Genomic DNA, 15253 nt, shown 5'->3' on the forward strand with positions numbered 1-15253 from the left:
TAAGCGCAACCTTTAAGGGATTTGAAACAACGGGATCCAAATTAATCTTGTAATCCATAAAACACAATAAAAATCTACTTTTTGCGTTTTAAGGTAAGCATACCTTGGAAATACTATGAAAGTGTGTGTATGTGAACATTTAGGATATTGGTGAATTTTAAACAAGTTCATAAATAAAGATGCGATATGAACAATAAAATAGAGTAAACACGTATGAACACACGTATAGGATCCTAAGCATAACAATTATAGGTCGTTACGTCTAACCACCTATCTTAATTGTCATGGCTCTGATACCAATCTGTCACACCCCGACCAAAGGCGGCGAAACATGCCGGGGTGCAACGATTGCCCATAAGCGCATGACACTAATTAAAGCGACAATATTAACAACTCATTTCATTTCACAACATCGAAAATGTCACATAACCAAATATTCATAAGTCAAATACAACAAAATATAGCAAATCAAATATTGTTCATTTTTGCTAATAACTTAGAGGTCTTGACATTTATTTTCTCCACAAGCATCAAATCAACCGAGATGTAAACCTGTAACACTTCATAAAATAAAGTTTGTCAACACAAAGGTTGGTGAGCAATTCATAAGTTTGAACAATAGATATATAGTATGAAAAGCCACAAATCTAGTATACAAAACCATAAATAAAAGCAACAACTTGGATAAATTGACAATCGCTAATAGAGTTACGTTAGCGCCACCTAGCTACAAGGGATTGCCAAGTAGTCTAGGATTTAATAGAATATCGTTAATTGCATTACGTTAACGACACCTTGCTACAAGGGGATGCCAAGTAGTCTAGGATTTATAGATTCCACCAACCGAAAGCGATAAACACATAGGCATATAAGCATAGAACACCAAATCGAGCAATTATTCAAGTAAAGTATACAACAACGTTTGTGGTTTAAGACTCAAGTATAAAGCATTTGATTTGAATAAGTATGAAATGTCACCCCAAAACAAAAGATAGAAAACGGGGTATGAAGTTACTCACGTTCAAGTATAAAACTTGATCGGTAAAAGATGAATAACCGGATGGATGAAGTTTAACGAGCAAGGCCTAAATGACAATAAAATCTTGGATTTAGAATGGTTGTCTTGAAGATCTTTAAATAAAATAATTGTTGCAAAAAGTAAACAATTAAAGTTCAAGGTTTAAAATGTAACTATTTAAGAATTTATAATAACAATCCTTTAAAAATGTAAGTTTGCTCGAAACCGGGTTAAAGTATCTAACCTTAATATTTACTTAACCAATGTTAAGTAATAAGGTGGGAAAAATGCTAAAATGCAAGTTCCTTGGGGACAAAGATACTAAAACGGGTTTTTAACGAGTGTTCGGGTTGTCAGTTCGGGTCTTGAAAAATGGTCAAACCCAAAGTCAACTTTCCAACATATTAATTGTTATGAGATAACTCATTAAAATATACTAACACTTAACCAAGTATGTAGATCTATTGTTTAGAACTAACAGCGCACGTTAAGCGAGTGTTCGGTTTTGTCGGTCCAAACTATGTGACGAGATCAAGTTGGATCCAACAATTCCAAGTACTTAAGAAAATAATTAAAATCAGTTCGTAAACTATTTTTAAAGAAATATACAAGTCTTGATAGCTAAAAACACACTTGTGTGTCTTAAGCGAGTAAAAGTCGGTATAGTTCGGTTTGGTTCGGTCTCCATCTCACAAATAGTTCATAGATGGTTTCTACATGACCAAATATCATAAAACTTGTATATTGGTTTATAAATGAAGAAAACTTAAATTTTACAACTAAAAAGTTAACTACAAGTCTTTTAAGCAAAAGTTTCGGTTTAGTTCGGTTTCCATCTCCCAACGAGTTCATAGATGGATTCCATATGCTTAATATCAAAGAACTTGTAAAAATTATTTTTGAAACTCAAATCTAGCAATAAACATGTTTAAATAACTATTTTAACAAAACTAGTAAACAAAAGTTCGGTTTCCGGTTTGGACTAGTTTCGGTTAAACCGAGGTTAGTCTTATACAAACCCACACCATGGAACTTGTAAATAAGATGAACAAACTAAAAGGGTTAGAAGTTAGTCATAAGTGATATGTATAATAAGTTATGTGTGTGTGTATATATATATTAAGAACACGAAGTCCTCCGTAAAGCCTTGTCTTATGACATTCGAAACTTAACCAGCCGGAGTCGGTGAAGTAACAAATAAAGGAAACAAGGGGTGTGTATTATATATATGTTGTACCACCATATTCAAGTGTTAGTAATATTATATGAACAAGTTAAAATGAAAGACTATAGTTAGTTGACCTTAAGAAATCAAAATAACAAAATGTTGAAGATGAATACTTGGATTTGAGAGAGATTTTGGAGAAGATGAACAACCAAAATGGTGTATGGAGCCTTGCTTTTATAATGGTAAGAGTATGGTTCATACAAATAGGGTAAAGATGCATGTGATGGTTGAAATGGTCAAACAAGTTTTTGGTAAATGGCAATAATAGTCCCCAAAGTTTGGTTTAAGTCATTTTAAGGAGTTTTAATGACCAAAAAGAATGTTTTCAAGACCCAACAAGTGTAAAACAATATTGTAACATAAAATCCATCATTTTGATTATATCATAAGCTTTGGTTTACAAAATGGGTCGGTTTACATGATAAACGAATACAAAAACGAATACAAACGAGACCCGAAATTGACGAATGTCACAAAGCACGCGAAGCTTGATGAAGGCCATATATTGCTTTATTAAGTTTGCAAACATGGTTAGGGAAGGAGGAATCGGTGTGGTTGAGACATATATACGGTCTCGGTAAGGTTACCTCGAAGGAATTCGTTGTTAATGTTGAGTTGGCGAAGACACCAATCATGGGAAACGACTAGGGAAAATATGAGACAAAGGGTGGCCGGCTTCACAACCAGACTAAATGTCTCTTTGTAATCCAAGCCGGGTCGTTTTTAAAAACCTTTGGCAACGAGGCTTGCCTTTAGGTGGTCAACGGACCATCGGGTTTAAATTCGGTATGGTAAACCCATTTACACCCGATGATATTAGGAATAGAGTCGGGGGGAACAAGAGTCCAAGTGTTGTTGCGGATGAGAGCAGCATACTTGGTTTGCATTGCCTTGCACCATGATGATTGTTAAGTTTCATGTTAGTTTCATTAAGTTAAGTTAATTAGTCAAATTAGTTTAAAATAAATAAAATAAATTGAAATATTATTCTTAGGTAAGTCTTAGTTAGGGTTTAGTAACAAAATAGTTTCACATGTCTTTGTGTTCGATACTCAGACTTCCTTAGTCTTTACTACTTACGATCGATACACTTGCCGGTTGTGTGAAGTTTTATTAGGTTAATCCGTTTTAATTTAAAGCTTAGTTACGAGTCATAATTTTCATAGTTACATTTTTGCCCATCAGGTGTGACATTTAATAAGGCAATACTGACATTTTCCTAAGAATGGGCGAAAAGAGGCGGTGGTGGGCTGGTGTAGTTTGGTAGACATGGCCGGATCAACGGATGGCCGAATCTAAGATGGCGGTTCTGGTGAGAAAAAAAAAATTATTGATTCTAGAGGAGAGGTGGTCGGAGATTATAGGACAGCTAGTTTGTGGCGGCAGTAGAAAAAACCAGGGTAAGCTTTGATACCATATAAAGAATTATCAATCGTGATGTTTATTGATCAATATATATCACTATATGCAAATATATATAATACAAAACTTGATCCTAAAGACAAGGAATCATTTATATTCTAATAAGGAAAGAAATAACAAATTGATATTATATACAAAGATAACTTAATTTTGAGTGTTTTGCTTGAACTCTTTTATATCTTTAACACGCACCCCAAAATAGTAAAAGCAAAAATAGGGTTATGAAAACTCACTAGATTGGTGAATGAAATGATTGAATGTTTGTGTGACTTGATCAATCATAACCATGAAGCCCTAAATCAAAGTTTAGAAATATGTTTAAGGATAAGGATGAGAAATACTGTAAACCAATTGAACAAATGATAACATAAAACCAAGAAAAAGGATCAAAAGGAAGATGGAATAGAAAATCAGTTTTTGGACAACAAACTGTTCTGTTTTGTTTTAGGTTTTTAAAATATCAAACAATTTCATTAAAAATCAAGACTTTCCAATCCACTAAATTAGAATGTTTTAAATAACTTTCATTTAGAATTTTGTTATATGTTTTTACACCCTAAATTGGCTAATACAGCCATTTATATCAAATGATACGAATTTATGCACTATTTTTGAAATATTAATTGTAAATTCGTAAAAATGAGTTAAATTGTGTAAAATTAATGGTTAGAACCATATTTCAATGGTGTTTATCATATAATATGGCCGTGCATGTTTTCAATTTTTTATGAACAAGATATAACCATTTTTTTGATAGCCAAATCTAATATCAAAACTGAAACATTGTTTGAAGCAATAATTTAACGATTTTGAAAAGGATTTTATTGAAATAAAATTATGTACTTTGATGATATAACATTTATGAGGATATATCATCATTAATCTTGGATCCTTTGAATAAAATATAATGATTCAAAAAAAGAAAAGAAAGATGTAAGAACGTTTTCAAGTGTTATCTTCGTGTAATTGATCATCTCCTTGTGTTTTTTGTCTAATCCACCCTATACACCATGGTGTATGAACTATGTGGATTCCTAGACATGATTTTGTTATGATCATATGACCATTTGATTAAATAAATAAAACAAGAAATTGAAATAAAAGAATAATAAGATGATGCAATCATTTACATAACATAAATGAAGATAGCACTTAGCTAATTTGTTTTGGAGTAAACTGCGGTTTTCGTTCATGTGGTTTGTTCAAATTCTGCGGTTTTAGTATAATAGTTTCAAATTTGTGAATTTTCATTCCTATGATTTCATTTCACCTGCAATTAACCCGAATTCATAACCCCGTTAAGTCTGGTCGTAAAACCCATCAGCGTACCCTTCACGTGAAGGGAATTTTTGTCCTTTTTCCCCAAATACACCCAGCCCTCACGTGAGGGGGCTTACGAATTACGATATGGGTTTATTTGGGGAGAAAAAATGACAAAAATGGCCCTCTAGTGAGGGGCACGTTGATGAGTTTAACGACCAGACGTTAATAAATTTTGGGTTTAATTTCAAGTGAAATGAAATCACATGGACAAAATTCACAAATTTGGAACTATTGAACTAAAACTGCAGATTTGAACAAAGCACATTAATAAAAACCGCAGTTCACTCATTGTTTTGAGTGAGAAAGAGATACAATATTTGACTCTAAAGTTAACAAAGAAATATGCAAGAGAAAAATTAGTGAATGTGGCCTCCTGTTAAGAATCAATGAAGGTGAATTAAAAAGAATTTTTAATGCAAAACTTAAATAGTAGGGAGTTGGTGACTAAGTTTTAAAACGAGTGAGAAGATATTTTTCATCTTTCTTTAACAAATTAAAAATAAATAACTTTAAGTAGTAAAAATAATGACATGTTTCAATTAAATTATATGTGTAGGTTAATAATAAATTATGTCACTTATGTGATATTTGAAAAAGGAAAAATCATAAGTATAATGTATGAGTGTCATAAATTTTTTTTTGATATATATATATATATAGGGGTGGGTTAACGTACAATAATGGGTTATCGTACATTAGGTACGCGACATTCCAGAGTGTTTGATTAAAAAACGTGCAGTGGCAATTTTGTAAATAACCCAACAGTAGTTCGCGATCAAAATTCGTCGATTACAAATCAACTCTGATCCAAATTTGGAACTTGTCGCTCAATCTAATCCAATTTCTAAACTCTAATCATAGCTTAAAGTATGAAATCTCTAAAGTCAAAAACTAAATCAAAATTGAACGTCGTTGAAATCAAGAAATCTTCAAAATTGATCAAAAATTGTTGATTTAATCAATTGAATTGATGTGTAGAAGTGTTTAGAATCATCAATCGATTATGAAATTGTAGAATAATACACTTAATTGAGCTATGATTAGGGTTCATGTTTAAACGTTCTGCACAAAACTTTAAACGTTCTGGACTTTTTTGTACAGAACTTCTAAACTTTTGTACAGAACTTCTAAAATATTTTGTCTAGAACTTCTAAAGTAAAAAGTTTAGACCAAAATGAACACCAAAATGAACAAAAAGTTTAAACGTTCTGACCAAAATGAACAAAAAGTTTAAACGTTCAACTAATACGTTCTGACCAAAACTACAAATTTAAAAGTTCTGACCAAAATGAACACTAAAATGAACAAAAAGGTTAAACGTTCAGCTAATTAATATGTTTTGACCAAAGCCACAAGTTTAAACGTTCTGACAAAAAATGAACACCAAAATGACACAAAAAGTTTAAACGTTCAACTAATACGTTCTGACCAAAACCACAAGTTTAAACGTTCTGACAAAAAATGAACACCAAAAATGACACAAAAAGTTTAAACGTTCAACTAATACGTTCTGACCAAAACCACAAGTTTAAACGTTCTGACCAAAATGAACTAATACGTTCAAAAAATTAATCGATTGAAACTTTAAATTGATGATCAATTGGATCAATTTTAAGGTTAATTGATCAATTAGGTTGATGTAAATTGATCAATTCTCATCGATTTTGATTATCATGTACATGTATCTGATGTTTTGTTTAAAACCCAGTGAAACAACAGACGATGGCTATGAATGAAATTTGATTATGTTTCTGATATTGGTCTGCAATTTAGGAGTCGATGTATGATCGTGGTTGATGAGCGAATGATTTAATTAGGGACGGAATAGGATTTGAAGAAAATTACAATATTGCCACCGCGTATTTTCATAAATCGACGTTTCAGGCACTCGCGTACCTATTGTACGATAATGGATTATTGTGTTGGACCATTTATCTATATATATAAAAGTAACGATTAATATCATTAATAAATTTAAGAAGTTTATTGCATACAAAATATGTAACATATATAAAATTCCAACACTTTAATTATAAAAGAAATGCGAATTTTATTTGAAAAAACAATTTGGGCTGGGTTTCGAAATGGAAATTGACGAATGTCACAAAATGGGTCACTTGAAATTTAACCTTTTTGTTTTCGGGTTAAAATGGGTTGACAAATTTAAAAAAAATGGGTCGATGTGAGTTAGTGTCATAAGGAAATGAGGTAGGTTCAGGTCGAAACGGGCTTTGGATTGAAATGAGTTCGGTTCAGATTTTGGCTCGGATCGGGTTTCAAGTCGACACGAGCTTTTCGAACGAGACGGGTTGAGTTTCGGCTTCTTTTGGTCGATTTCGGATTCATTTTGGTCTGTTTTTTCAGTTTCGGTTTTTGATCGATTTCTTCGGTTTCGATCATTTCGGTTTTGTTTTGTTTTTTCTTTTTTGCCGATTTTTACGGTTTCGGTTCATTTCTCCGGGGTTTTTTAACGAGTTCAACGGAGGAAATATTTTATGTTTTTAATTTTTTTGATTTATATGTTGAGTTGTGGTTTTTTTATTATTGTTTTTAAATGTTTTTATGATTTTAAATTATAGAATATATGAATATAAAGCCCATGTATAAAGAAAAAGAAGACAAGTGCATGAAGCGATGCCATTGTTGTGCCTTAGTTTACAAGAGATTCCCTCAAGGCATCGTCCTCAAGCCACAATTGTTTTTTATAGTATAAACATGGTTTTATCAAATTTAATGATGTTTAATCCTATATATTAGCTAACTAAATTGTTCTAAAATTTTTACTTTTGTTATAAACTTAAATTTAAAAATAATCAATATTGTAAAGTTTTATAATTTCATATTCCTCACAATTACAATAATCAATCTAATTGATGAAATTAAACAATTGAATTAGTTTAGTATCTTAAAATTTTAGTGATTTCAAACTAAAATACAAATATAATCATAAGAACATAATAGCACATTTATTTATTTTAAAATATATAATCTATATAAATAAATAATAATATTTTATTATGTAATACTCATCAATCAAGGAAGGTATCGTCAAATCATAGCTTCCCTCTATATATAGGCACTCAACACACCAAAACGGTTTTTTACACACAACTACAAAAAAAGGAATTATCAAATTACTACTATACCCTTTTATTTGCTCTCATTAATCAGCCAACACACGATGAAGGCAAGGGTAATCTTGGCATTGAGTTTTATGTTGTTTAACGTATTGGCTTCCGATGATCGACGTAAAAGATGGTGGGACTGGCCGTCGTCTTCTCAGGCAGGCAACTCAATATGTTCGTCCGTTGTACTTCCATTATACGGCAATGTTTATCCCCAAGGGTAAATTGTAGTATATATATATATATATATATTTTAATTCATAATTAAATGCTGATTGATTCAACTTGACTTTTGAGACAATATTATTTTATTTTTATTAATTTTGACTTACATTTGAAGATTTTATGTTTTAGCTGTCTTGGTGTTCATGGTCTGTGTCAGCCGGTTTTGATATATAAATATTTTATGCTATACCGCTAACTATGATTTTAGTAAAATACACACCAAACTAGTGGCGAAGCTTGGACTTTTATACTGGGACTGAAAGTCACGGACCCTGTTTTCGGGGACTCAATACATATACAAATTTTCAGACGAACACCGTCGCCAAAATTTTTAACTGTTTGTTCAATTAAAAATTTTCAAAATCACTATTTTGTATTAACTTTAAAATAAAGATGGTTCGTTAAATAATACATTTTTATAATTACATACTTTTAAAAATAAAATAGCCAGCTGACTTGCTTTGGTTTTAACGGATAGATAGTGGTTTCAATGGTTTTGAATACCACGTCATCACAATTAAACACCCTCAACGAACAACCCTAACATATGGCTTGTTTTAAGGAATCATGTTTGTTTGCTCTAAGATTTAGGCAGTTGTTATGTAATGAAAACATTGTCACATGAAGTTTCTATTTATGGTAAAAACGACAGGTTTTATTATGCTCAGATTAATATAGGACATCCTCCTAGGCCGTATTTCGTGGACCCCGATACGGGCAGTGATTTGACGTGGCTTCAGTGTGACGCGCCTTGTGTACATTGCACTCAGGTTAGTATTGTTGTTGTTATTGACTTATTGCCTTACTAGTATGATCTGGTTTTATAACATTTGATTATTTTTCACTCATACGATTTTTTGGTACTATGTTGTATGTTTTAGGCCCCACATCCTTATTACAGACCAAACAATGACTTGGTTCCTTGTAAAGATCCACTTTGTGCATCACTACATGCAGGAGATCATAGATGTGATGACCCGGGTCAATGTGATTATGAGGTCGAGTATGCCGATGGTGGTTCGTCTCTCGGTGTACTTATCAATGATGTCTCGCTTGTTAATCTTACTACTGGAGTTCGGATCACTCCTCGTGTCACCATAGGGTTAGTAACACTTTTTTAGCGAAAACTACCTACATGTGTGAATTGTGATTTTCTGACGCGATATGAAGCTGCCATGACATTCGTGGGTTTGTGCTTAGTCTAAACATTTTCGAGTCAAGCTATCATTAACAGCTTGACATGTTTGTTTAAAAAGCATGTTTTATGTCAATTAGTATTTTATGCCATTTTAACATAAAATATAATGGCTATTAGACTTTGTAGTCTAAAGGTAATTGTTTCATGGGAAAATTCTCAAAATAAGCGTTTATGAAAACGTTTTTCAGGTTTTAGGTGTCATTTGCAAGAAATTCCCAAAATAGGTATTATAAACTAGTCGTGACGAGTAGTTTATGATTACACACGAGTAGTTTGTAGAACCAGTTAAAACTTGTTTTTTAAAACACAAATATTCAAGTCAAAACGGTCTGTATTCGTCTTAACCCGCGTATAAGCGTGTATGATGTTTGGGGTTCACGTATCTAACATAATTTATGGTTCATATAACACTTTTGGGTAAAGAAACACTTAGTTTTCTAATACTTTGTTCCGCATTATTGACAGGTGTGGATATGATCAGATCCCTGGTCCATCTTACCAACCTCTCGATGGGGTTCTCGGGCTCGGGAAGGGTAAAACCGGAATTGTTTCACAACTTCACAGTCAGGGTCTAATCCGGAAAGTTGTTGGCCATTGTTTTAGCAGCCGTGGAGGTGGGTTTCTCTTCTTTGGAGACGACGTATATGATCCATCACGTATCGTATCAACCCCAATGTCACGCGATTATAGGTTCGAAGCACCCGTATGCAACTTTCGGTAGAAAGTTAATACACTTTTTTATACAAAATTTAATGCATTTTGGTTTCAGAAAGCACTACTCACCTGGGTATGGAGAAGTCATTTATGGTGGAAAACAAACTGGGCTTAAGAATCTACTTGTAATATTTGATAGTGGAAGTTCATTCACATACCTAAGTTCTCAAGCTTATGAAGGCTTACTTTATTTGGTAAATTTTCATAATAAATATAATAAGAATATATCATAATTATTGTTCTTACTATTAATATTCTATGATATTATTATTATAGGTAACAAAAGAATTGAGTGGGAAGCCTATAAAAGAAGCACTAGATGACAGAACACTACCCTTTTGCTGGAAAGGAAGAAAACCATTTAGAAGCATAAAGGATGTAAGCAAGTACTTCAAGCCTTTAGCATTGAGGTTCTCTAGTGGATGGAGGTCCAAAACTCAGTTTGAAATCCCCCTTGAAGGATACCTTCTAATCTCGGTAACTCGTCTTTCTTAACCTAACGATACATATCATCCAGATAACGAAAGTTTAAAAATCGAAGCGTTTATTTTGGGCAGTCGAGAGGGAATGTATGCTTGGGAATTCTCAATGGCACAGAGGTCGGACTTCAAAATTTCAACATAATCGGAGGTAAAATTTTGATCGAGTAACAAATTAAAATGATGATATAAACATATGTTTTAATTTATGGTTTGCATTTGTAGATATATCGATGCAAGATAAAATGGTGATATACGACAATGAAAAGCAAACCATCGGATGGACAACCGCAAACTGTGACAGACCACCGAAGCCCGAAACAATGAGCATTTGATTAATACTATGTATAGGTCTACAAAACTGATAAAGCGAAAGTTTATAAATAACACTTAAAGATGTACACTCTTTTAATACAAACTTCAGTCAAATTGTATCTTTTAAGTTAAACCAGAAGAGCACACCCATTCTGGTGGACGAGAAGTGGCTCGGTGACATGAAGATGCAACTTCTTGCTTGCAGGTCAAGTAACATTTATGCTGTTCAAGGCCAAGAAACCAAAAAACATAGTTTGTAAGAACCAGGAGATGAAGATAACAAACAAAGATATGTGCAAATCATTGTCATGAATCATGAAACGAAAATCTTAGTAAGCAAGATCTAGATGTTATGCTTGTTTTTGTTCATTCTATAACACAGATTAGGTGACTAGAAAAAACATTAACAAACTATAGATGTGTAAAAACTTGTTAACTCTTAAAAGCAGAACAAGATTTTAACGATTCGGTTTTGACGGTTCATAAACAGTTGAAGCTGCCCAAACAGCCCAAACCGAAGCAAGTTGGCCAGTTCAGATAGTTTGAGATTTTAACGGGTGGGTCTTGATGGTTTAACGGTCTGGCCGAGTTTGAAACTTGAAACTGACCGCTTGACCTTTTTTATTTGTTAAATTATTTTTCATTATCGGAATATGAAGTTGCATATATGTATTATTATTACAAACCATCTTTATCACTTTTAACACAAATTAAAAATTAATAAAAAAAAAGCTCCAACAGCCAAAGGCCAAAGCGTTAAACAGCTTCACTAACCGGTTCGGCCAACCCACACGACCAGGCAGGTTTGTTTGTCTTTTCCTAAAACCATAACTATCAATTTGCCTCTAGAACTTTGTGAAAACCAAAAGAACTAGACTGCGGTCACCCCTAAATTACTTAAATTTGTAACGACTGCGGTCCTACAAGACATGTCAAATAGCTCTGTAATTATCTACCAGAGGTAAATGAGATAACAGTTGCAATTAGTATAGGACAGCTGTATCCAAAAGATGAAAATGAAACCAGATATTAGCCTATGCATATTTCAAACTAATGAGACAGCTAAAGGTTGGAAGTACTTTATGCGCAATGTATGAGACAGAAGAATCATAAAAACCCCTTTACCCGGTGTTACCAGCCACCAAGGTTCTTGTGATTTTGCCATGGCGTTTATGCGAAAGGGTCATTTCTATAAGACGTGATCCTATGGTCTTCATATCACTAAGAAGCAAGCATTCTACCCAAGGCTTTCTCTTGAAATCTGTCAGTCTAGGTGTATCTCAAAAGCATTTTAAGCATGGGTCAACTCTACATTAAGAAGTAGCTCCCCTAGAGTATAGAAAGCTGTTTGTAGAAACACAAGTTTCTTGTGGAATTTGGAGTAAATAAAACCTAGGAGGTGAAAAGTGCAGGGTGCAGAGTGCTCACGCGTTGCCTAGGTATATAAAAAAACACACACGCCTAAGACAAAGAAAATGCAATAATAAATAAGTTTAGAAAACTAATTTTATTCCAAAAATAAAATAAAAAAGCAAACCTAGCATAATTAGTAATCAAATCATAACAAAACCTTTTGCAGTAATTAAAAACGTAAAAATACACTTTTAGCAAATTATAAGTTTGCAGTCTTTGATTCGATAAGCAAATTAAAAAGTACAAGTCAAATACTCAATCTTTAAGTATATAAGAAAAGGTTGAAAGCATGCACATAAAAGTTTGAGTCTGCTGCAATTAATATATACAGATTAAAAGAAAGCCCAAACCTTAGAAACTAGGCATCGGCTTAGAAAAAAAGCACCTTCCTAAAAGAAAGAAGAAAAGAGAAGCATATACTATCAACTCGAATACCAGGCAACCGCCTCGCACGAGTGCCTAGGCGTAAAATCCATACAACATACAATCCTTTCCCATGTATGTTAAACTCACACAAGTCTAAACATAGATTATTTCACCTAAAATAACTCACATGGCCAACCTAAGATACACTTAATGAACATGAATCCCTGAAGTTCAATGATCGTCCCGGACACCAAATTTACTATCGTGTCATGTCAATCATCCTGCCGGTAACAAACTAACAACTAGGTATACTGTGCTATTGGGCAGTGTATTAATTTAGAAAAAAATAATGCAACACAGTTTGATGTAACAATTGTTCTCTAATCTGAAGCAGTTCCTGGATTAATAATTTAAAGTATTGGTTATGGCAATCAAGTAAGGCACTTCAGCCATATCAAACACAATAAGCAATGCTAATATTCATGCTTCGACTTACAGGCATCATCTAATCAAAAGCATAATATTCATGCCTTTTAGAAAAAATGGTCCATTTCGACTTTTTACCCAAACTCATTTTGACCAAATTTGTTTTGACCTACCTGTTAGCCAACCCAACCCGACTTGCCGTTTTGCACTTTTGTCAATCTTAGAGAAAACTACAGACAGGAAATAGTTTGTTTGTTATGTACTAAACAAAAGAATCGTAAGAACCCCTTTGCCCAGACCTACCAATCACTATGGTAGCTAAGTAAAGGAATGACAAGTTGACAACCTCACGTACCAAGGTTCTTCAAGATTGTGTGTGCTAGGATAAAATTTTCAATGTAGTTTTGCCCTAGTGTTTATGCGAAACAACCCTTTTGCATAAACCTGTGGTCCTCAAAATCATTCTATCCAAGCCTTGCTCATAGAATCTAGGTGCATCTCAAAGTCAATTTAAGCATGGTTCAGCTTTATATTATGAAGCAACTCCCCTCGAGTAAAGAAGAGGTTGGTAAAAACACAAGTGTCTTGTAGTGTAAATCAAACCTAGGTAGTCAAACACGAAAGACTCAGAGCACTCAGATGTCGTCTAGGTGTAAAAAAAACCTTCATAGATACGACAAGAACACCGAATATACATAAATCATTGAGCTTCAATGATCCTGCCGTGCAGATACCAAATTTGTAACAACTAGGTATACTGCAATTGGACTGTATAGATTCAGAAGAAAATTAAATGCAATACATTTTCATGAATCAACTGTTTTCTAATCTAAAGCCTTTTCTCTAATAAGTGTTGGGAAAATTTCGTGTATACAAGACTTGGAATTTCTGAGAGTCGTTTAGAAATTTCAGATCAAGAGCGAGTACGAGTATTGGTAGTGAATTTTGGAACCAGTACCTTGACCAAATGAACGATGAATCGTAATAACGGAATTCGAATTTGAAATTCATAAAATATTTATTATTTTGACTTAGGATATATAAATCTGACAATAGCTTGATCCTAGCCAGCCCTTGGAACGGCCCTGTTTCTGGAACCTTCTTCCGTGGCGGCAGTAGCGGTGAGGATTTCTTCAGTGTTTGGATCATCTTGTTGATGTGTTTCTTCTTCTTCTTCTTCTTATTTTTGTCGATGGGTTTGGATCGTGAAGCTGATGATGGTGAACCCTTGTTCTTTTCCCCTCTTTCAACAATTATAAAATATATAGTATTAAATAAAATGGTTCAAATAAAATAGAATCTCAACCACTAGATCCAAGGGTCTACATCTATTCTTATATTTCTCACAAAACTATTGTTTTTTACGTTAACCCTACCATAGTATTAAAACCTTGGGGTGTAACTTTGTAACCCCAAACTAAAACTCCGCTCGAGCCAATTACTACAAAATTAATCAGTGAAGTGAGAATAACTAATTAATCGATGTCTAGTCGGGATTTGTGTAACGTTGTCTATTACTAGAACTCGAGTTTGCTCGTGACTCGTTTTTGAAGCATGAGTTTGATTCGGACTCCACTCGTTTGTATTTATCAATTAACTTAGATATATTTATATTGTTTATACATGTGTTTTTTTTAATATAATTTTTTACATGTTTTTTTAATATAACATCTTATCTATTATTTAGCTACTTTTTATCATTATTTTACATATAACAATAGTCATTAAACAAATATTAAATAAAATTTATATAGATAAAAGCCTAAAAGCTCATTTAAGGTCACGAGTCAACTCAAACACAATAAGTTAAGCTCAGGCTCATTTATTAAACAACTTTATTTTTAGGTTCAAGCCCGTATAAGTTCGGTAGGATTTGAGCTTTTTATGAGTCGATCTTGAGTTACTCGCGAATGACTTGGCTCGTTTATTCCCCTGATTAAAACCCTATTTACCATGGTACTAATAAAAGGTATTAATATGATTTTATTTTCATTAAAAACA

The 15253-nt window shown here is 33.1% G+C and overlaps 1 protein-coding gene across 1 annotated transcript; it reads left to right on the plus strand.

The window, feature by feature from the left end:
• The first annotated feature begins 8089 nt into the window (after positions 1 to 8089).
• On the plus strand, positions 8090 to 11398 carry LOC143597441 (aspartic proteinase Asp1-like). The gene is made up of 8 exons (XM_077075947.1): positions 8090 to 8336; positions 8994 to 9111; positions 9223 to 9443; positions 10005 to 10229; positions 10309 to 10447; positions 10530 to 10730; positions 10811 to 10883; positions 10958 to 11398. Exons 1-8 carry the CDS (start codon positions 8173 to 8175, stop codon positions 11065 to 11067), a joined length of 1251 nt encoding a protein of 416 aa, XP_076932062.1. The 5' UTR covers positions 8090 to 8172; the 3' UTR covers positions 11068 to 11398.
• Positions 11399 to 15253: the final 3855 nt, after the last annotated feature.

The sequence above is a fragment of the Bidens hawaiensis genome, unplaced genomic scaffold (genome assembly GCF_021521415.1).
Source record: "Bidens hawaiensis isolate Kalapana, Puna unplaced genomic scaffold, B.hawaiensis_p1.1 tig00048295_1, whole genome shotgun sequence".
NCBI classification, from domain to species: Eukaryota; Viridiplantae; Streptophyta; class Magnoliopsida; order Asterales; family Asteraceae; genus Bidens; species Bidens hawaiensis.